Consider the following 22,644-nt stretch of genomic DNA (forward strand, 5'->3'; position numbering starts at 1 on the left):
TTGAACAGGAAAATTTGACAGTTAATCAAGTTCTTGTTCCAATTTTTTTTCAAAAGCAGGTGATAAAGACTTTCCTCAGACAAGAATTGTTTATGTCTACGTTCAGGCTAAGTAAACAAATAAGCAAAGGAACGCGCTCATCCACGCTTTTCCTGTACCCATGATATTACAGAGAAAATCTTCAAAAACTTTTCTATAAGTACTTTTTTATTTGAAAAATCCAGAAGAAATTTCAATCATTTGGTATACCAAAAAAAATTATAAGTCATCACAAGGTATACTTTTACAATTCCAGGTGTTCAGCTGGATCCTACTCACATTTCATTTTTCATTATTCATATCTCTGCTAATACCCATCCCTCCAATGAGTTAGTCTATATTCTATCTCACATCGTTTTTAATCAAATTTTTAAGGTAGTACATAACTGTTCAATTTCAATCTGATGTTTCTCAAAAGTTTCTCTATCAGTGTTGATGAATGTTTATGCAGATCCTTCTCACACAGTGGATGCAATGCTTCCCTGCTTTCAAGAGCATTTCAAAGTGCACTTTGTCCCTTTGCAAGTAAAGTTTTCTGTTACTAGCCATATGTTCCAATCTGTCTGCTACAAACAGCAGGGTTGATACAAGTCTCTTCAGCGTATTGTGTCCCCTTTTTGTTTTGGAAACTGCCATTAAAATTGAGACATTCTCTACCACAAAATGAGCTAAAAACTTGAAATCGGCTGACAGTTTGACATACTTAGGGAGATGATGAGAGTTGTAAAGGCTCAGCAACAAACTAACACTTGATGGTGTTGATCTTTTAACATGAAGACAATGGTTATGAAAAGCTTCTTGAGCATGCAACGCATCTTCAAGCTTCTTAACAGCACTGTACTTCTTGTACAACATGGGACCAGCTTTAGCCATGCGGTGCACAATGGCAACCCGCAAATTGGCATTAAATCGTGTTGATCCAATATCATTTACTAACTCTACCTCCTCCTCTTCTTTAAACTTTTGGTTGCAGTCTGCACTCCAGTGATCATCATTCCAGGGCCCAAGACAGGTCCAACAAAATTCTCCCCTGCACATGCCACAAACCATATGAGGACATCCTTGATTCTTTTCAATGGGATAGCTGCAGTGAGGGCACCTCTTTATGCTCACAGATGTTATTCCACCAGTTTTTGTTTTGAAAATTTTTTCATATGTTTCAGTCTGCAAGCGAAAAAATTTAGCCTCATAGCATGACGCTGGCCAGTGGGGCTCCTCTTGACAAGAAAAACACCAGTCGTGCCCACAAGGACAATGGACAGGCAATGAAGCAGTCTTGTCCCCTATGTCTTTAGAGCCTTTGAGTGAAGCTGCCCTAACAACCAGGTTACACTTGTTCCCAGGACACCACTTCCACTTAGAACTCATCTCCACAGCTTTTTCTTGTCTCATGGCTATCAATTTATGGAACTTGTTGGGTTGAAGACCCATAAGTGTGACATCATCAACAATGGTATTGCAGTCATATGCTGGGCATTTGATGAATACTTTTCCTTGTTGTAACTGTGCAGAGAGATAAGCCTTCCAGCATTCATTGCAGAACCAGTGAAGACAGGACTTCAGAGCAGTGCAAGGAAAAGCCAAAGTCCTTGTAACTAAAAGTAATGAATGCCAGCAGTTAGATAAGAGAAGAAAACTTACTTACAGGAGCCTACTTGTGTTTACATAATTCTATTTTGTAAATGTACCTAAAAGTTCCAAAAACTATTTTTACAAGTCTTGCTAATGATAAAATACACTGTAAGTGGCTTTTAACTACAAATTATACTGTTAAAACTCATGAACAGTCTTACAATGTAATATTAGTACATGTACCTTCATTTATAATGAATACAGCTAGGATAATAAATGAACTCTTTCTGAATTACAAATAATCAAGTATCATGTAGGAAATTTGGTTACAATGTTACAATACCACAACAAACAATATTTCTCCCTTAAGAAGTAAAGTAATATATGAAGCAGAACATGCTATTTTCTATCTCATAATACTTTTTTGTATCAGGGTTCTATTGCAATATTCCACAAAGTGGTTATACATCTGTTGGACTAAAAAATGTTTGTACAACTTAAGAACCAAAATATTTGTGGCTAAATTTGAACAACTTATTTCAGAAGTCTAGGGTTAAATTTGAACACAAGAAAATAGCATGAAAATCTCAAGCCTGGATAGTACAAGAAATGACCCTGCTGCATTTATGATGGGTTTCCTTATCTATTTGTAAGTACAAGTACCCATTTAGACTCCGAGCTGGGCCCATTTCTTGTACCTCCCTGTAACTTGACAGACCCATAACTAATTCTTTTTTCATTCAAGATGTGGGTTTAAAAACTTTTGAATGGTATACAATAAAACTATTTGCTAAACAAAAAATGGAGTGGCTAGGGTGCCAAAACCTGCTTCTCTATTTCTTAATATTTGATTCATTTGTAAAATATGGCTATTAAGTTATTGGGGTTTTTGAGTGGAACCTGGACAGAGGCAAATTATATGTTTTTTTTTTAAGACCAAAACAGAGTACCTTGGGTTAAGGTTAAAACTTGATTCTAGTGTACTAAACATAAAACCTGAGCATCTCTTATTACAAGTTGACAGGATTAGATAAAAAGAATTATTACTTACCATCGCAGGTGTCATGATAAAACTCACAGTAACAGACTTCACATACAACAGTCTCAGGTATAATGGTAGTTTTAGCTCCTCCATCTGCAGCCACAACTGATGGGGCAGGGCAAAGTGCAACAGTTCTTAGAATATCAGGTAAAGCCAGACTCACAGTGGATGCCTTGTGGGAACATTTATCGATATCGTACAACAAATCAAAGGGCATGACTGCTACTCTGTTGAGCTGGCTGTTGCTTGTGTTTGGGCTGCAACCAAGTGAACATTTATCAGCAGGTAGGGGTTTTTCCATAACTTTGCTTTCATGCTCCAAAATACCAAAGAAATTCTCCAAGAATTCCTTGCAGTGCTGCGATTGTTGGGAAGGCAGGGCATCACTCACAACAGAAACACTAACTCTTTCAGCTCTCTCCTCTTTAGTCTTAATACTATAAGGCTGGCATGTGAAGACAAACTTTGTGGACAGATCTGAGAGGCCAATACTGAATCGCCGAGGTATACTTTCACCCTCTATGTACATCTCTCCAAATTGCACCTGCAATGCATGCATGTCAAGTTTGCCACTGATGATGTCAACATCTACAGAAAATGACCTATTCTGGGGAACACTCTCAGTTGCTACTGGCACACTTGGATGAGCAATTGTAGTGCCAATCTCTGGGTCGTCATGGATACCACCCCAAATGTTAACACGGTCAACATGCACTGCAGAACCTTTTCCATGGGACTTGACTAACTGAGAAGAAGCTGGGTTAACAGCCGTTAATTCTGTCTCCTTGAGGACACTTGTCTTTCCATTTTTCTTGCCGATCTTACGGTCACTTTTTGCAGCAGTTGCAGCTAAAACTTCAGAAATGTATTTTCCTACATCAAAGTCACATTTATTCAATAGTGAAAAGTTCTCTTGGTTATCTGAGCTTGAAACAAGCTCGTCCTTACCGAGATCAGTCTCTGGGCTGAAATCAAGAATTCTTTCTTGCAAAGTTTGGTGGGCAGTCTTGTTCAAATCGTACTTACTAAACTCTCCCCATAAACGTGTTTTGTTCTTCACCCCTTTTGCTTTACATCGAGCCTTGTTTTCCGCTCTGAATTCCCTCCAGTCGCGATCGTGCTGTAGGTAGCTTGGCCAACATGAAGAAGGTTCCGTTTGATTCACCTCGTAAACGATTTCAGTTTTGCTGGAATCGTTCGATTTACCCCGTAAATCGCCGACATGGGCGAACTTTCTTCGTTTCGGTTTCCTCGCCTCTTCCCCTTCTAAAACCGCCCGACAATCGCCTCGCCTGAGCCTTGGAGAAGAACAGTACCACGAAGACCCCTGGACTGATAGTCTTTCTACAAGGATAACCTTGTAATCGTTTTCAGCGTCGAAATCTTCGGGTATTTTATCTCTCAAAACCATTGATACGAGCCATCTTTTACGTTTTCCAAGGGAATACAACACTCTGTCGTCAAGATATCCCCTGCCACCGCCAAAGCGCCACTGGTGATCATCACGGCTTTCCTTCACCACATTGTCTTCATCGAGGCCGTCTCCTATTTGAAATTTTTTTAGACAACCTCTGACTTGTTCATCAGTGAAGTGGATGTTTTGGTTTCTAACAGTTTTGATAAGGAATCCGCAGTCAGCTTTACCAGGACTCGTTGAAGTCTTTCGGAGGGTTCGGCCGGTGTGAATGCCGAACTTGCCATTTTCCTTCCAAACCATGTCAAATGGGACCTCTCCGGTGGCAAACTGTCCTCAACCACTGTTACATCCACAAATTTATAGTCCTCGAAAGATTCCCCAGTCAGCGAAATCTTGCAGTTATTTTTGTACCCATCCAAAATAATGACTTATTTAGATTCTACGTCACTACTCGAGAAGCTTGTCATTGGACTATCTGCCCACACGATCCGGGTCTCCGCTGAAAACGGTAAACAAACAGAAAAGAAACCGAGAAATATTCAACGAAATAAGCCTCTATTTGCATGCAAAAGAGATACAGACTATTATCGTACTGTTTCACGACTTGGTAATTGATTATTTGGGATCAACGATTGATTTGAAACCTCTTCAACCCTGTAACTCCCAGACGTGATTTACATGTAACTTCTCCCTACAATATTCATAAATCATCCAGCAAACAGATAATGAGAAAACTTAAATTTACCCAGTAGAAGTTGCAATCTTATTCTAACATCAAAATTCTCGTTACTAATTTACAAGAGTATTTGTAGCTCTGGAGGTGAGAATTAACAATCACATCTTGGGAGTTCTGGGTACACTTGAACAATGAAACTTGGACAGCGCGAAGTACATCAAACTGAAGATTTCCTAACCAGACAAATGATGAATAAATATTGTAATTTCTTCTGGTTTTTTTCTTTTCTTTCAAAGTTACAATAATTCTTTTTAGGTTTAAATCGATTTCACAAGACTGTATCAGAGCGGCCAAAGAAAGAACCCTTTATCTAGGGATATGGGCTTCCATCCACCTCGACGGGTTCCTGCTGGTCTTCAGGGCATGTCCTGTAAACGTTTTCCAACTGATCAGGTTATTATAATTTTATGATAATAAGTTAGATTCATATAGCGCTAAAATTATGAATACAATACGAAGTTTACAATATATGTAACTTGGTCACTGAGAGACGATATTTGTTCTGTGAATGATACTATTGTCAACTTCTGAAATATTTCATAAGATTTATGTCTGAACAAGATTGTTCCCAATTTCATTGATGATTAGGTTCAGTTAAGAAGCATAGCTTTATCGTACTGAGAGCCATTTTCTTCAGAATCTTTTGTTTATGAGGTCACCTGCCGTAGCAAACGCATCCTGACCTCATGTTTAAAGATGAATGGAAATACAACTTGATTAACATACGGAATCGTAGCAAAACAACATAGCGTTCTAATTAGGTGCTTTCGTATTAGACGAATCTGTAAACCTATTTATACCGTGATTCAAGACTGCTTAAAGCTTAGAAAACGAAGCACTTCTTAGGAGAAATAGAAACGGCGGGAAAGAAGATCTTAACGATATTTACGCTTACTAATTGCTTACCGATTGTGGACATCGCTTAATATGTTGTTGTACAACTGAAACTTGCTTACTATACTCCAGGTAAGTTTAATTTAGACGTTATAAGTGATAAAATATTAAAAAAATATATCTCTACCATTCTGATGGACATATTTACGAGTTTCAAACTACGTTTTATTATCAACTTTGAAGCTATGAGTCGACAGACTTGATACTGTTCAGGGATATTTTCGTCAGCGATTTGAAAGTGAAAATGTCAGGTATTCATACAACACACATTATACACGCGGTACTAGATGTAGGTAATTCCTACGTCTAGCCACGAGGACATTTTTTTTTGATGATTTTAGCTGTTACTGATGCAATAATACAGAATATGATAGGAAAATCTGCAAGTCAAGTCAGCTTTAGTATGATCGGCTTCGGAGCAGTTAAAAACATAATAACACGTGACTTGATTTTCGATTTCGTTGCAGTTCAAGCAGACGAATTGCGTAAATATCAAAAAGAAAGGAACAAGCAAAGGATAAGGAACCTATCAGTTTAATTGACGATGCTGGATGCGTACGATTATTTCGTCTAAAACTCTCTGATTTATCACAGCGTTACATAAGAGCGCTTGAGACAATATGCTTCAACAACAAGCCAGCTTCGATGATTCGTACGACTATTTATTTAAAATCGTTTTAATCGGCGATTCTGGAGTAGGGAAATCGAACTTGTTATCCCGTTACACCAAGAATGAATTTCATCTCGGTTCAAAGGCAACTATCGGCGTAGAACTGGCTCAAAAGACCATTGAAGTGGAAGAAAAGAACATTCGCGCACAGATTTGGGACACTGCAGGCAAGTTGAACATATCATTATATTAATTATGACAGAAATAACCTGAAATTTCTTTTGTCTTTTTGAACAAAGGCGTCGTACTCGAGGTCTTTCAAAAAGACAAAAAGGTACAAACATAGGTATTTAAGTTATCTCAGGTTCCTAGTTCAAAAAAAGACATACCTTTGTTTATGTAAGTTATTAGTTAAGGCATAAAATATATTGATTTAATTACCCTTATCAAAGCTGCACAATTCATGAGCCAGGCTAAAAAAAAAACCCTTATTTTTCTTTAGCAAATAGCTGTACAAAAATCATCTTTGTCACGAAAATTAAACTTTACCTAAGCCAAACAAAAAGGTTGACAAAATTTTATTCTCATATCAACGGCTACACAATCCAAGTTTAATCTCCTTATTTTTCTCATGTAACAGATTCAGTATTGAAAGAGACGCATTTAACCTCTTTTGACCACCGATTGCACACTATATACCATGAATTGTTTACGCTTTGATTCCCAAGAGTGACTAGCATCTAATTTCTCCCTACGGTAGCACAGCTGAATCAGACATCAAAGGTCGCGAGGATTAAGGAAAAGATCACCTACTAAAGAAGCTTTTAATTCTTAAACAACTTCTCCTTGTCAGCGCCTTAGAAATGTATAAAAAACAGTATGGAGAATATGTATACTGATGTTAGGGTGTAAAGTGTTATAGCAAGTAGCTCGATATTAGCTGATACTGAATAAGTTAAGCCTTACTTCCTGTTTTCAATATTCCCCTTCATTTGTTTCTGTATCGATCAGCCGTAACCTTTTGCATACTGTCAATTATTTTGCTAAAGTTTACTGATCCGAAAATAGAAGAAGATTTTCGAAAAAATGGCTTAACTGTCACAGCCAATGGAAATTGAACAAAGTAAACTTTCGAATACAAAGTAACTGATCAAATTGCGCGGAAAGAAAAGACCCAAAATACATTATGTTCTTATTCTTATGTTAAGAATATGGGCTATGTGCTCAGACGAGTAAATTAGGAGATTTCAAAAGGATTTTATTAAGTGGCAATTAACCACGTGAGGAACAATTTTGGACGGAAATCATACCGCGAGATCAATTACAAACTCACGCTCTTTTGACTATGAAATAACGCTTGTAAATTTCAGACCGAGTTAATCTCAACACAGTTCAATTACCACAAATGATTATAAATCAAAACGTAGGGCTAAATCAGCAGTTATATTAATATGTTGATCTGTTTTCTGCTGCTTTAGTATTGGTGGAATGATACATCTAGTACCGTGTAACATAAGGATTTTTGTTTACCTATTTTGATGGATTGGCGATTTTTTGTGTTCTACGGAGCAAACGTTATATTTTGTTACGTTAAAGAAGCACTATATAAACAACGAAAAAGAGAAAATTTAAACTTAACCATTCCTAATATTTTCAATTTTTTCGAGTTATACTAAAGAGGAATACCGGATAGATGGATATTCCGCGTGAGTCTCAATACGAGGAATGCAAACTGCCCGAAGGTAGTAATTTCATGGCATTTTACATGGGCGAAAAGATATCGCGTTTTAGCGGAAGTTATCTATAGAATTATCCGCAAAGTCTGCATAGACAGGAACCCGCAAAGTTATCATGCAGCAGAGATTCGCTCTGATAACGGTCGCCCTTTAATAGCCTATGGTATTTCTTGAACTGAGTCGGGAGTGCAATATGGTTTGAATTCATATGTGTGATTATAATTCGAACTAATGCGAAGCGCGCACGTTCGCTCTCAGACCATAATTGCAAGACACGAGGTTCCATCCACCAACCAGTTGAATCCATTTGGAAATAGCACTATTAAATCAGCTAAAGAAGAGATCGCTAGGAAAATTTTTAGAATAATAGTAGCTGCAAAATAAAAAGCCTAAAAATTCTAATTAAAGCAAAGGCATTTTCGGGAATCAAAATGTTACCATTTTCAGGTGTTGTAAATTTGCTGTCAGATTTTTCCCAGTGAAATCTGCCTATTCTAAATTTCTTTTGGAAAGTGATTCATTTTTGATCATAAACATGTTAACGCAGAATGAAGCCATTAGATTTCAAAGTGAACGTGCGAAAACTTCTTCAAGCGCCAGGGACCAAATTGCGTTTCAATCTTGCGCGTGGTTGGTTTAAATGTTGACGTGAGTTGTTTTGACCAATCACAGTACGAAGCAAAGCAAATGCAATGCAATCCTGGATAATATTCGACACTCAATTAAAAATTGCTTCAGTTCAAAATGCTGCTTAACCACGACCTTTACTCGTTTCAGGCCAAGAGCGATACCGAGCCATTACAAGTGCTTACTACCGCGGAGCCATGGGCGCTATTCTGGTTTATGATATCGCCAAGGTAACGTCATTCCAGAACCTCGACAAATGGATCACAGAATTGAAAGAACACGCCGAGCCAGACTTGTCAGTCATCATAATCGGCAACAAATCCGACCTGAAACATCTACGAATGGTAGAAACGAAACGAGGCCACCAATACGCAATCGATCAAGACATGCTCTTCATGGAAACCTCCGCACTAGATTCGACAAACGTTAATGAAGCGTTCGAGGAGCTTGTAAAGCATGTATACGACGGGGTAAAGAAGAAAGAAAAAGAGAGAACGTCTTCAAGAACTGTCCTCCCTCTTCCACCGGATCAGTTAGATTTTGTTCAGAATGGAAAAAAAGGAACGGTTAATGTAGGAAAGACTGCTACGGAGAGTCAGATAGCTAAAAAGAGGAACAATAAGCTTCCATGTTGTTCTACATAGAGCAATGAATCGGTGATATAAGTTTCGCTTTTGCTGAAATTTAGCAATATATCATAGAACCAAAAGTGGTTGAAAAAAATATCTTCAAGGAGCCATATCACATATACAAGAGAAACGCTGTGTTAGTTTGAAAAGTTCTTTGGCGAAATCTGGGTCAAGTAGGGAAAACATTTGAAGGCAAACTCGTCTTGAGAATGAGGCTGATGGGTAACTTAGATGTTTATTTAAAGAAAGCAAAACTGATGGCTGAAAATGAAGAAGGTTAAGACGGAATAAAAATAACCAGCGAGTAAATTCAGATGAAATATTTTTATAATGCACATATTCGCTTTAAAAGCGATATTCCATATATTCTGATATAAATTATAGCAGTGCAGTTTTACAGCACAAGGTCGCAACTGAACACTGACTAGAAAGTCTAAGACTCCACCAGGAGTGGAGGAGAGCACAACACTCTATATTTATCTCAGTACAATTGGCAGACAGTTATAGATACGCATGCGCTCTATTTGGACAAGGAGCACATTAACTCTTCTTATCACGAGGAACTTGTAAAGCTCGGACGTTTCCAAGACGTGAACGTCAGTTGAAGAGTCATTGTTTTTCATAATGATTTCAACAGACTTTCAGTCGAGCATTATAGTTTAAAACGCTGAAACAAGGGTTTTTCGATTGTTCTTCAAGCAATTACATTGGTTCCTCGGCCGTTTGTTTCTTGACAATGTTTGTGTTTAATTCTCTTCTATATTTATGATGGAAGCGGTAGGATTTCTATGTGTCACATAAAGGAAAAATAAATGAAACAAAAGTCAGTTACTCCAGAAACTATTATATTAGTTGCGCATTTTCAGGATTTATTCCCGCAGGAACTTTAACTGAATAAAAGAAAGCTCAAAATCAACTCACTGCAGCCGAGCGGAAAAGAAATACTCTTACGCAAGAGAGGGGGGGGAGAAGTAGGGTCTAAATGATGCAACGACTTGATACCAATGTGAGAAAAACAACATCTACCTTTGCCATTCATCAGAAGGAAAATTAACCCTGTCTATTAAAGAGTAAATAAAAGGCTATGCCATAATCAGAATGACATGTTAAGGAAGCGGTAAGTTATGATCTTTTTAGTCCTTCAGTTTTTAACAACACAGAGAATTGCATTGAATTGAAATAATTGTTTGTTAGAGAGAAGACAAAAAAGAGAGACGAATAAAGCAAAAGGAAAAACGCGTGTTGTTAAATATGTAGGATGTTAACTCGGATCGCTAAGGATAAATCTTGTAAAATTCAGGCGAAGATATTTTTCAAAAGGACAAGCTATAAAACCCAATTCCTCAAAGGGGCATTGGAGCTCAAAATGCACTACGATAACTACTTTATCGAATGGAAGAGATTACAACCAGGGAACGGTTATTATTTAACGTCGGGGGGGGGGGGGGATTGAAGGATCTTTGTCGACCCTTCCCCCCCCAACTAGGTCCTGTAGAAATCTAATGATCCCCCTCATTGGCAGTGAATGGAACAAAAGAAACACTCATTTTTCGATAGTCCCGTCTTTATATTCTGTTGATGAAGACTGATCCCCTTTCCCTTTCGTTCCCCTAAAAACCATAAACCATATGACCCCCCCTATAGTCCTAATGTATCCTTCAATTTCTCCCCCCCCCCCCCCCCCAAAAAGGCGATGAATAATGACCGGCACCTGGGTTTCTCAGTGTGCAGACTGAGCAGATTACTAATGACGGCGGCTGTCGCGTTAACACGATCAGTCGAAATATATTGAAAAACTAAACCATTCACGTCAATTCTCCATCATTTCAAGATAAGCCATATTTGCCGATTGTGCGCTGAGCACTTACCGTTGATTGCAGCTGTCACTGACCGTTCAATTTAACCGAAGATAATTTTCATCGTCCATTACCCAGCTGCAGATGCAAGTAGTGCTTCATAATTTCTAATTCTCCGGCCGTTCTGACTGAATATCCTTATCAAGGTCAGTTTTGTTTTCCTTTTTCTGTTTCATAACTCTGCTATTCGAAAAACTACAAATGCATGGCATGTTATATCTATTTTTTTAATTCTTCTTCACTGAGCATTAGAGTCAGCCAATCATTACAGTCATCTTTTACTTGATTTATTTCATCTTTAGCCGTTTGATAATCGAATCAATCTATTGCACTTTTCTTTTCGCTATAAATATGGTCCGATCTCATTCCTCGAATAAAAAATATCCAAAGTCTGTTTCCAAGCTGATTTTGTTTACAGCTTAACGGTCTCATCGCGTTCATTAAGTATGTGGGTTTTTAACTTTTCATTCAGACCTTTTGCAGTTTGATTCTTTCAAATTTGGATGTTTGTTGCTTAACGTCAATCAAAAATTTAAGAATGTGCCAGATAATAAGAGGAACTGAATGATACTCACACTTCTGAATTCCAGTTTTCTTCTTTTATTTTCGACATCTTATATGGTTAATTTGTTCCGTTGGATTTCTCCATGTTGACATGATTGAGATATTCAACGACAATTGGTGAATTCGAGTAGTTTTTAGAAAATAAACCACGCCGCATTAAAAGAGGGTCTCAGTGGGGTTTAACCGTTTTCTATGCTTAACCGTTAGCCATAAAACGGTCCAAAAACTAAACTTTCAGCCGTAAAAAGCTCAAAAAATTTAAACGTTAGTTGTAAACGCCACTATACCCCGTCGAGACCCTCTTAAAACGGTTGGATGAAAGTTTGCATTTGCATTTCGAAATTATCACAAACTTTGAGAACAGAAATATCCTCCTATTTGAAAAAGATGAAACTTAACGTGCACGAAAGAAAACGCACACGCCCCTTTTCAATTCCTCGGACAACTTTTTTTTTATCTAAATGCAAATAAAAAGCAGGGAAAGTATATATATCAGAAAAGTCACTCGATTAGCCTTTTTGGTGTGTTCACTTGGGAAGCTGAGTGAGGGACAACTGTACCATTTAGCGAATCGCTGAGTGAGGGACAACTGTACCATTTAGCGAATCGCTGTTGTAAGTTATTTTTAAAACCGTTAACATCAATATTGCAACGTTGTTGACAAAGGGCCGACTGCTCGAAACGGGCGTCAGCTTTAGAAACCCTTTACGTTGGCCAATTACAATTATCAACTCAGTTGATAAAGCCAAATCATCTCGTAATATTCTTACCAACGCAGCACCACAGGTCCTTTTTGAAACTTACCATAGTGTTATTCATTGGTTGTTTACTAAAATTGATATGTTCAAATAGTTTTGCGAACGTTTTACTCATTACGTCTTGCCAGGCGAGCCGGAAATGTTAGTAACAGACTTTTTAAAATTTTTTCCGAAATATTGCTTTTGATTTCATCTGTCACGCTGAACGTATTTTGCCACAAGGTGATAGCCTAAATGAAAGGGTTCGGACGCTTTTAAACGCAATCAAGAATGATGTCAAATCAGATGATAATCGAAGTCAGTATATATCCTAAATATACACCTGGTTGAGGAGCAAACTTTAATGTCCGAGATAAAAACAATATAGTCGTTTACGACGGAACACCCACTAGGATTCAGGGAAAAGGCTATCGAGAGTTAACAGAATTACGGTTTACTCTCTCACGAAACAATTTTTCATTATTAATATTCTGAGCAAACTCTCTTAGGGGAGATCTATCCACTAGTACCAACACAGACAGTTTTGCTCAATTACTAGTGAACGGTGAGGTTGAGTACGTTTCACGCACGAATTTTAGAAAAATTCACGCATCGTGTCTACTTTGAACGGTATTTCTCGCGTCAAGAATTTCAAGGGGAAACTTCAAATCTCTCCTCTTGTGAAATAGAACACATTTTAGTTTTTTCTTTAATCAATTGCAAGTGTCAAATATAAACCCTCAAATTGTCGAGTGGTGAGAGAGGTCAAATCAGGGTAATACGTCCCTGATAGTCACAATGCACCCACTCAGCTCGTTTTTAAGACGTTGTGATCATACATACTCAGTAAAACCATTTGTTCAATTCTACTCAAATAATAAAACTTTCATTATTTTACTTGAGTAGAACGGGCCTTTATTAGCTTTTCCGTTCAGTATTCACCGAAACAACATCCTAAAATTAGAAAGTTAGTCGATTCTAAAAGTGGCTCTTCTTTAAATGTACTCGTCAAAATGGGGATGCGGAGTTTAATTCTCGTATTTATGTAGGGGACTGAAGCTCCTTCCCCGCCCACCCTTCGCCCCGGTCACACCTTTCCTATCCGTCAGCTGAGAAATGGATATTAATGTCAAACGGTAAAGTGCTTCACAGAAAGGCAACTGATTAAATATTTTAACATAGGCTCTTTACTTTCTTTTAAAATGAAAATCGTGAAACTGTGCTATTCTACCAGTGCCGGAGTATCTGAAAATCTTAAAAAAGCGATCTTTAATATATATTTACCAAAGCGAATTATCCAACTACGAATACTTAAGCAACGAAACTTAATCTGATAATTTTGCAACGTTCAATGCGGATATAGATGACAGTAAGAGCGAGATAACTCCGTCACGTATTTTCATAAAAAGAAAGAAAAATGATACAATTACGATTATTTCACACTGATTTTGTGTTTCAGAATCACACTTCATTGTCTTGGAAATCGCAATCAACTTTCCTAAGAACACGATGATTCATTTATACCCGCTTTTTTTAGGAGCCACTTATTAGAGATGTTTTGAGTGCGCACGTATGTTTCATGCAAATTTTCCGGTAATTGAAGGTAAAGTGGTTGCATCCCAGTTCAACAAAGCCTACCGCCAAAACTGAGTGGATTTTCTTTAATAAACTAGCTTTCACTTTAATACGTTTAACTTTTAAAACGTGACTCATAATATTTTTTGTATTGTCGAAAGTGTCAATCAACATCAAAAGAGAAGAAGAAGGAAATAAGTTGATTGCAGTTCCTCGACTACTTTAAGAACTTAGGGCCTTTCCCTGATAGTAAAATCAGTCAAAATGAAGGAAGATTACACAACTTATATACTAAAGTGTTTTTGCCTATTTACTAAGCGATCAAGTGAAACCAAGTAACAAAAGCTTTCTTGCAAGCTTTTAAGATTAAACATGCTCGAGATTTCGAAGGAAGCTGAAAAATTAAGACGGATTAATTCACGGAAAGGGAGGATAGTTCAGTTTAAGACTGAGTGTAAAATGACATAAGCATACTATACGGTGAGAAATAAACAAGGTAGAGTGTTCACGAAGGGTTCAGTCGTAGTTGTTCGGTTCCTTGGCCTATCGGCTGCGAAAATGAACGCTTCAGTTAAAGAGAGAGAATTGAAAGTTGAAAAAAGAGTTTGGATCGCACAACCTCTTGGTTCTAATTATTCTCTTCCATCAACGCGAGAACGAGGTGGGTAGGTAGGCAGGGGGTAGGGTCTTGCAGAAAACTTCCTTTTTATTTTATGGATGATTTAAAGCTTTTACTCTGTACCAGCGTCACAATCGATTATTGATTATTTACCAAAGTTATCATCTGCTTTCACCTTACAGTCACGCCCTTTCACTATGACCTTTGAAAAGGCCAAGGGGAGAATCAGATCTTTTAGAACTGACGCATTTCCTAATTAGTCGTCGTCATTTGCATACATCTGTCTAGATAGAACTATATTTCAAGCGTCTGTAATCGATCGAAAAGACAGCGACTGGCCACCTTTTAATCTCAAAGATTTCTTTTAATTTAGATCGATCTGAACCATCATATATTTTCAAGGATCGCAGAAGATTGACACAAAAAGGTAATTGATGCCTTTACAATCTCATAACACATCCCAGGACACCTAGCTCCCATTTGCTGCGTAAATTTTCGTTTTAATTCGAGTGAAGTATTCAGGAAACAAGGACGGCGGGCGGCATTTGCTAATAACTAAATTGAACAAAGGCGTTCTTCAAAGCAGTGGGGTTTTACATATCAAGGAATTAAACGCTTTTCGAGAAGTGAAACAAAAGTTATTGTGACTCAGTTTCGTTTTGCGCAGGTAAGTTTACTCTTTTCTTTTCTCGGCACATAGGTGAGCTTTCCTTTACGCAGAACCGAGAATATAGAAGCAAATGTATTGCAACTGCTTTTGACGAGATATTGATCCGTGTGTTTTTCTTTGGCCTAAAATTTAGTATTTCAGTCCTTAACTGAATCTGATTTCCAACGTCTCAGTTCTTTAGAACCTATATCTTCAAAACCTATCCTTCATTGCTTAAATCGCTCACTATTTTCTCGCCGATAACATGCTTGAGTTATACGTTTTCTGTGGAGTAATTATCTGTTACCATCTGCAGCGGCCCTTAAACGTTACTTACATCAACATATATATATAGAACTGACTTGAAGTTATTACAAAGATCATGACAAAAGGAATCTTTTACAGGAAAATTTTTAAGACGAGCAGATAATGTATTTTATAAACCTACGGCTAAAAGTCGTTATTTCCAACGATTTCTCTCGGGTCGGCGAGATAGTTCGATATCTGCTGATGAAGGAAGTCAAAGTGAAACGCCAAAATCACACGTATAAAAGAACTTGACAGAATTTCTTGTCGTTTTCTGTTACTGCTTTAATATGAAACATTGTCAGTTGTTAATCCATGTCAATGAAAGACTGGTCATAAGCTCCTCTCCCCTCTTAATTTCTATTGAGGACTAAAACCCACCACGTGCTATATGTTCCGATAGAAACACTGCAACAGTTCATTTTTTTGTAAATTCATCTTATTCTCTCGTCTCTTCATTATTTTCACAGTTAACAGCAAATCGACAGTACTACACTGACACTAAAGCACAGCTTCTCGATCTTACAAAGTAATGGAAAACATCACGTCTAACAGTACAACTACTTCCTCTGAGTTCACTTCACGAGTGGGGGTGTGGTACTGGGTTCTAAGGGGTCTGCTTGGTTTGATCATTTTGGCGGGAAACACTCCTGTCATCTATGTCATTGTCAGGTGTCACAGACTCCAGAAGGCAGCTAATTGGTTTATTCTGTCATTGTCGCTGGCGGACCTTTTTGTTGGAATTTTCTTGATCCCTGTTTCTTCCGCATGTGCTTTATGGACGAAAACCTGTAACTTCTATGTCTTGAGAAGAAGTTTCGACCTTCTGCTCTTTGTCTCCATTGGTAACATGTGTGCGATGACCGCTGACCGGTACCTCTTCGTGGCGAAGCCGCTGACCTATCAGCAGAACATGACGAATTCTCGCGTTTTACTGTGGATATTAACCGCATGGATCATACCGATTATCAGTTCTCTCGTTCCCTTCGTGTGGAAATTCTCTAACACGTCGGTAGATCCAGCTAGAGCCTTTAGAATACATGGCACACTGCAAACTATCTTCTTCAACCTCCTTCCTTGCGCCGTGATGTTGCTTATCTACGGACATATTTTCTCCATTTCTAGAAGGCATTCGAGGCAGATTCGCGCCCTTGCGAAGAATCAACATTTAACGCACGCAAACAGGTTCAATTCCCCGCCGCGAAGGCTGGAAAGGTCTGCAACGAGGGTCTTTGGTCTGGTTGTATTAATTTTTGTGCTATGTTGGATGCTCTCGGCGTACAGGAATCTCTGTGACTATTTTTCTTTACCATGCCAAGTTACTTTTGAGGTTGTTTTGACATCTCGGCTTCTCATGATCACAAATTCAGCCATTAACCCTTTTATTTATGCTTTACTGAAGGAAGATATAAAGCAAGAAGTGAAGAAGATGTGTTGTGGACGTAAAACCAGAACTGCGTGTGTAAATTCACGCATTCCATCTGTTTACAATCACAGAAAGAGGGGTGATCTTTCTGACAATTTGTCAGTTGTCATACGCGAAAACTAAGAGTCGAGAAACGTTGAAAGGACACAGCCCTAACTGTATTTTAACTCTGATTTCCCAAAGATAAAAACTACTGGATGAATTTGGACTTCACTCCTGATTTTGACGATATAGTCGCGCAAAAACAGACTTGGTCAAGCAGTGCTTGTTGCCATAGAAATACAGTCGTCTACAAAAGTGACTCTGAGCTTGTTCAAGGATAGAATACCCTTTTCAAGTTTCGTACATCATGTTCTCCGTTTTCCCAGAGGTCTCTTTTCCTCGTCAGGAACATCCTTTATCAGTCTATACTAAAAACACACAAACAACAACAACAAAAAAAAAACTAAAAAAACACCTAATAGACTTCGACTGTGAGAGACGAAATTGAAGCTCTAAGTAAGAAAAATAGGAAGTGTTCTAAACATGTAAAAAATTATTTCCACCGGAGAAGGCCCTCCGTAAGTTCATTTAAGGGTTAAGCTAAAAGTGAGCAAAGCACAGAAAATAAAATGATCCGTAGAATACTTATGCATCAGGGAGTTCTGAAAAATAACACACCACATATGGATTCAGTACACTGATGAAACCAGTTTTCTGTTAAAATAGATATATTTGCGCCTAAATTCAGAAATTCACTGAGAAATTCAGCGCAGAAATTCCCCGCATGCGCTGTCTCGTCGATTCCGTTTCCAACACTCGAACTTTGGAACAGGATCGCGAACTGCGCGTGCTAAGACAAACAAAAACTTCGAATAAAGCGGCCTCAACCAGCAAAACATCATGCAGTATTGCATCTTCTATCATTTGCCCATTTCTGTCATGTCATTATGATGGTGGATTTTTAATTTCGAACTAACTTTTTCTCTCCGTCCACTCCTTGGCGATCACTTATCCGATCCTTTTTGTGTACAAAGTTTATGGGTCACTTTCTCGTTAAAGAAAAGATGTAAAGCTATATTGCCACAGCCGTAAGACAAAGAAATATAGGTGTAAATTCACTTAGAGGATGTGTGCTCTAACTAAATCACTCACAAATGAGCTCCAGAGAACTCGTTTGTGGGCTGCCATCTCATATTAAAACTTCAAATGAAGGCCTTTAAACACGAATTAAACATCACGCATAGAAATCGAAAGCTAATAAACTAGTTATTTTAGTGTAGATCTACTTGTCGGTCGCAACATAGATAGCGAGTAGCGCAACATATCAGACTGCAACATTCGCGATGGAAGGCTGGTGGATTTATGAAAAAAAGATTATTACGTGACGAGCTTCAATCATAGTGTTAAGAAGAGCAATGTTGAAAGCGTCCAGTTGATAATTTAAATTATGGGTTCCATCGTTAAACTTATAACAGTGAAAAAGAGCAAAGCTTAGAACAAAGGAAAAAAATGACTTGTTCTTTCTTTTCATTTCCTCTTTCTTCTAACATCCAAGTGAAAAGAAATCACTCGTCCCTAAAGCTTAGGAATACAGGAGGGTCTGTTGTGCCTGAACGCGATGCTTTCTTTTTATTTCTTAAGAAAACGAGGGAAATTTCTGGTGAAACATTATTTTCTTTCAATTTCTTTGAAGAAAGCTGATGGCTTTTCTATTTCAACGAAGAAATTACCAAATAATCAGTTTGTTTTTGGCAGGTTATACCTGCTTCGATGCGCGGGTATGCTGGCCTAAATTGATAAGTCAAGGCAGACAGACTACGAACAATCACTTTAAATAACTCTATAATGCAGGGCCTCAAAAATAGGAACAAAATGGCAAACTCATAGTTGTGCTATCTCAATGATGAATGAAACTGCAACCCAAATTTTCTACATTTGCTTCCTTTTTATTTTGCCAAACAACCCAGCATATTGTAGCTAGTCAGATTATTTGACATGAAAACGGAAGATTTGTCAATGCAGTACACAGATGTGACTTGATCACGAACCACAGGCAAGACCTTGGTCTGAAATGTTAAATATGAAAACATTGCTCGAAAACCATAATCTTTAACCGTTTCGACGACGAAGTGCCCACAATATTATTAGACTCTTAGAAAGCCTTTTGATGTTTATGCTTCATTTGATTCTCGTAATTCTCGAAATTATCTAATCAAAGCAAACATAAAGTATAAGGCCTGGCTCGCTATGGCGATTAAATTTTTTGCAGTTCATGATAAGCTGGTTCATGTTAATGTCCGAGGTATGCATTCCCTCGGAGGAAAGGTAGATTTGTCTCTTTGTTCGGCGTGTGTACCAAATGTATGACATCTTTCCATGTCATCCGTTATTCTTTACATGGGCGCCAAATGGAGGTTACAGAGCGATGGCCTTTCCCTTCAACACGAGAAGCGGACCAAACACGCAGATTATGCGGCGTTCAAATGAGCATTTAACATTTCAAGGCAAAGTGATTTAATACTCACGAAATTTGTGTCTGAACAATTAAGACCCCTATTACTAACTTAGATGGAAAGAGCAAGCGGAATTGTGATATGTGATTCAGGGATGACTTTTAACTGGAATACACTTCGTATCGGAATACTAGCAAAATATATACCTTTGAAATCTTCGTTTTCTTTTATTTTCTGAAATGGTTAGGTTAGCACAGCCATTTTAATTTAAATGTAATGGAGTCATTTCCCGATGGCTAAATAAATAGCTTGAACTAATCAACACCAATCCAATCTCGCATGAATAAAAGAATGACAGCAATCACGCTCTTTTAGTTTCTCAATAAATAACCGTAAAGCTGACTTACGCACTGGGACTGTTTTGCTATTGAGGATTCTCATATTGCTCTCTAACAATGTAATCCTTATTGTACTGGCAAAAATCCACGCTCTGGGAGAGTACAAGGGCCCATGGAAAGTTTTCGAGCGAAAACGCAAAAACGCACGCTATTCTCAAAAGGATTAGGTTTTCACAAAATAATCCGAGATTCGTAAACTAAAAGCGAAAATGTGGCTTTGTTTTCATAACAGCGGGTACAAGCCAAGGTCAATTTACTCTTATGGTAGTTAAAAACAAATGTCAGTTTAGGAATTAAGTGTCAAAAATCACCTCACCGTTTCCGTGTGATTCTTCTTCGCAAGGAGTATTTTTCTCCCCAGTTTTTATTATGCTCGCATCAGCCGGAATTTCTCGATTTGAATTCAATTTTAATGAAAAATAAAGTCTTTCCATTTTATTTGACAAAAAAATTTTACTTGCACTCTTAAAAACAGAGGATTCGGTTGGAGAAATAAAAAAATGGAGAATGTTGATCCAAGAAGGCTCCGTGCCTACCTTTACGACACGTCGTTTATCAGCCAAATGGAAATCCTCACGATTTCAAGTTAAGTCAATTGCAACTGAATGAACTCTGAAGGGAAGCAGTGCCATAATAAACTACAATGATCATTAACAAAGCCCCTGTCCAAGAGCCTATAATGTGCTTTGTATATCGCTGATCTCTGCTCACATCGCAAAGCGTAAGCAGAATTTCTTGCCAGTCCCATATTCTCATGTGTTTAAATAAATCCCACCTCTAAAGCTTTTTCTCGGTTTAATAATGATCACTGTATAAAGCTTCTGATCAAGCAACGTTCAACCAGCTTACAACAACAGTCCTTTATAAGCAAAATGACAATCGAATAACAACGGTTACCATGAATAATTCCCAACATTACAGATGACACATTTAAATAAATCGAGCTCAGAAATTCACTAAAAGAAATAAAGACCCGAATATGCTCTTTTTTTTCCGTCTTTAAATTTTTCCTAATTTAGCTCATTTTTGCTTTTCATTTTTCGGCGCTCTGCGTTTCTTTTGAGTTCTTCTACCTGTCAAAGCTTTCATTGTCATAGCTAGGTCAATTCTATGAGTGCTGACTCGAACATTTTCTGATCTAGTCGGGCTCTTCAGCTGAAACAAACTGTATGCACCTTCTTTAACTTCTTTGCGCGTATTTAATGAAAGTACGATAGGGGAAAAGACATCTATAATATTTTTGAAGCAAATGCTTAAGAAAGCCCCCAGCCTGAGGCACTAGGTAGCAACAGGTGTACCCGTCACTTAAATCTAAACATGAAATTATTGGTCGGACATCAATCATTATGACAGGAAAGAAAAGGTTTCCTTCCGTACGCTGAATAGCGAAAGTTGTCACTAATTTGTCACTAATTTGGAGCAAATTATGTATCAATCAAGTGAAACGTGCATTTGATTTTTAGCCCGTGGTTTGTATTTAACGTGTTGTCCAGTACTGAGTATCTTTGTTTTCTTTTCCATTTCCTTACGGTTCATAACAAAGAGTTAAGTTAATTTTCATGTTCATTAATACAGAGAGTTTGAAACACGAAGTTTACGACAAGTAACAGAAACAGAAATTTCGCTGTGGCACTCACACCTTTCACAACTCAAGCAGAAATATCTATATAAACTGTTTCTATAGAATTAATTGTTTTCTATTTTCCCGTGAAATTAAACACGCCGTGTAGAGGTAATTTGAGCCAAATGAGAGCTGTTTCCTTCGCTGTTAGCCTTGAAGTTTTGCCAAAACTCATACATGTTGAGTACCCAATCAGTTACTTATATCATATATCAGAAATTTATTTATTTGGCTCTCTTTCAAAGGCCTATTTAATCATTTTATTTTTATTTTATATATTTCTTTTAACCAAGGTATACGGCCAAGTCACGACATCGGTTTCCCAATGGTTCTTCTGTTGAAACCAGATACAAAAAAATTGTAATATCATGTCTTTTGTTTAGTTTTGTCAGATAAGTCTTAGCTGTAATGGTTGACGTAAAATCATCACGGTAAAAAATGCTTTTATAATAGTTCTGTATTCACGATAAAAGAAGAATTTCGGCCTAAAAAAATAATTCAATGATTTGGAGATCCTATAGGCCTAAGTATATCTCAGAGAATCACGCGACATTTTGACAAGTTTTGTTCATTTTCTTTAGTATAATTACCAAAGAAATATCGGCTGCACTATTTAATACGATTCAAATGCGCTCTTTGATGACCAATTTGTATAGATACACTTACTGGCCAGATGGTGATAGTGTCTTAGGAGCCGACAGCTTTGTTGACATGCGGCTCGCGCAAAATCCGATGGATTACGAGGGTGAATGGAGCGTTGCTGATTCATTCCCCTGAAGTTTATTTTAGGACGAAAAAAATTATGAAATACAATTTTTCCTGAGCTATACGGCGATTTCTTTTCAGCGAGAGTTTGTCTAATCATACGTGGGAGGGTTACGTTTTAATCCTTGGATAATAATCTTAGAAACGCGTATTCAATTTAAAGTGAGACAGGACCACTTTGGCACTGTTCATTTCACTAATCGCATCACTTCAATTCCGTTTGAGTACTTCACCCCGCACTTTGCAGAATCATGGTCCAACTTCGATGTCCATTTTTACCTACTGCTCTTATTCCCACCAGTTATCCCAGCAGAAAACTGAAGAAATATATTGGGCGTTTAAATATTACAGAAAACTGAAACCATGAATCGATTTTGTGCTGTCTTCTTCG

The 22,644-nt window shown here is 37.8% G+C and overlaps 3 protein-coding genes across 6 annotated transcripts; 2 read left to right on the plus strand and 1 right to left on the minus strand.

Annotated features, from left to right (window-relative positions):
• Window positions 1–189: 189 nt before the first annotated feature.
• Window positions 190–4,569, minus strand: LOC113667826 (uncharacterized). The gene is made up of 2 exons (XM_027183684.2): window positions 2,663–4,569; window positions 190–1,634 (listed from the first exon to the last, which is right to left on the minus strand). The coding sequence occupies exons 1-2, from the start codon at window positions 4,368–4,370 to the stop codon at window positions 466–468; spliced, it is 2,877 nt and encodes a 958-aa protein (XP_027039485.2). The 5' UTR covers window positions 4,371–4,569; the 3' UTR covers window positions 190–465.
• A 493-nt stretch (window positions 4,570–5,062) lies between these two features.
• Window positions 5,063–10,129, plus strand: LOC113667827 (uncharacterized). 2 transcript variants are annotated; one of them, XM_027183685.2, is made up of 3 exons: window positions 5,063–5,772; window positions 6,168–6,537; window positions 8,824–10,129. In XM_027183685.2, exons 2-3 carry the CDS (start codon window positions 6,321–6,323, stop codon window positions 9,315–9,317), a joined length of 711 nt encoding a protein of 236 aa, XP_027039486.1. In that variant the 5' UTR covers window positions 5,063–5,772; window positions 6,168–6,320; the 3' UTR covers window positions 9,318–10,129. The 2 variants fall into 2 exon arrangements, with proteins under 2 accessions (XP_027039486.1, XP_089054146.1); XM_089198020.1 differs by lacking the exon at window positions 5,063–5,772 and adding an exon at window positions 5,885–5,951.
• A 975-nt stretch (window positions 10,130–11,104) lies between these two features.
• On the plus strand, window positions 11,105–17,659 carry LOC113667820 (adenosine receptor A3-like). Of its 3 annotated transcripts, none has more exons than XM_089194161.1 (2): window positions 11,105–11,304; window positions 16,079–17,659. In XM_089194161.1, exon 2 carries the CDS (start codon window positions 16,141–16,143, stop codon window positions 17,155–17,157), a length of 1,017 nt encoding a protein of 338 aa, XP_089050287.1. In that variant the 5' UTR covers window positions 11,105–11,304; window positions 16,079–16,140; the 3' UTR covers window positions 17,158–17,659. The 3 variants fall into 3 exon arrangements, with proteins under 3 accessions (XP_089050287.1, XP_089050305.1, XP_089050298.1); XM_089194179.1 differs by lacking the exon at window positions 11,105–11,304 and adding an exon at window positions 14,996–15,080; XM_089194172.1 differs by lacking the exon at window positions 11,105–11,304 and adding an exon at window positions 15,116–15,320.
• The last annotated feature ends 4,985 nt before the right edge of the window (window positions 17,660–22,644 follow it).

This window comes from Pocillopora damicornis, chromosome 2 (genome assembly GCF_964200805.1).
Source record: "Pocillopora damicornis chromosome 2, jaPocDami1.2, whole genome shotgun sequence".
NCBI lineage: Eukaryota > Metazoa > Cnidaria > Anthozoa > Scleractinia > Pocilloporidae > Pocillopora > Pocillopora damicornis.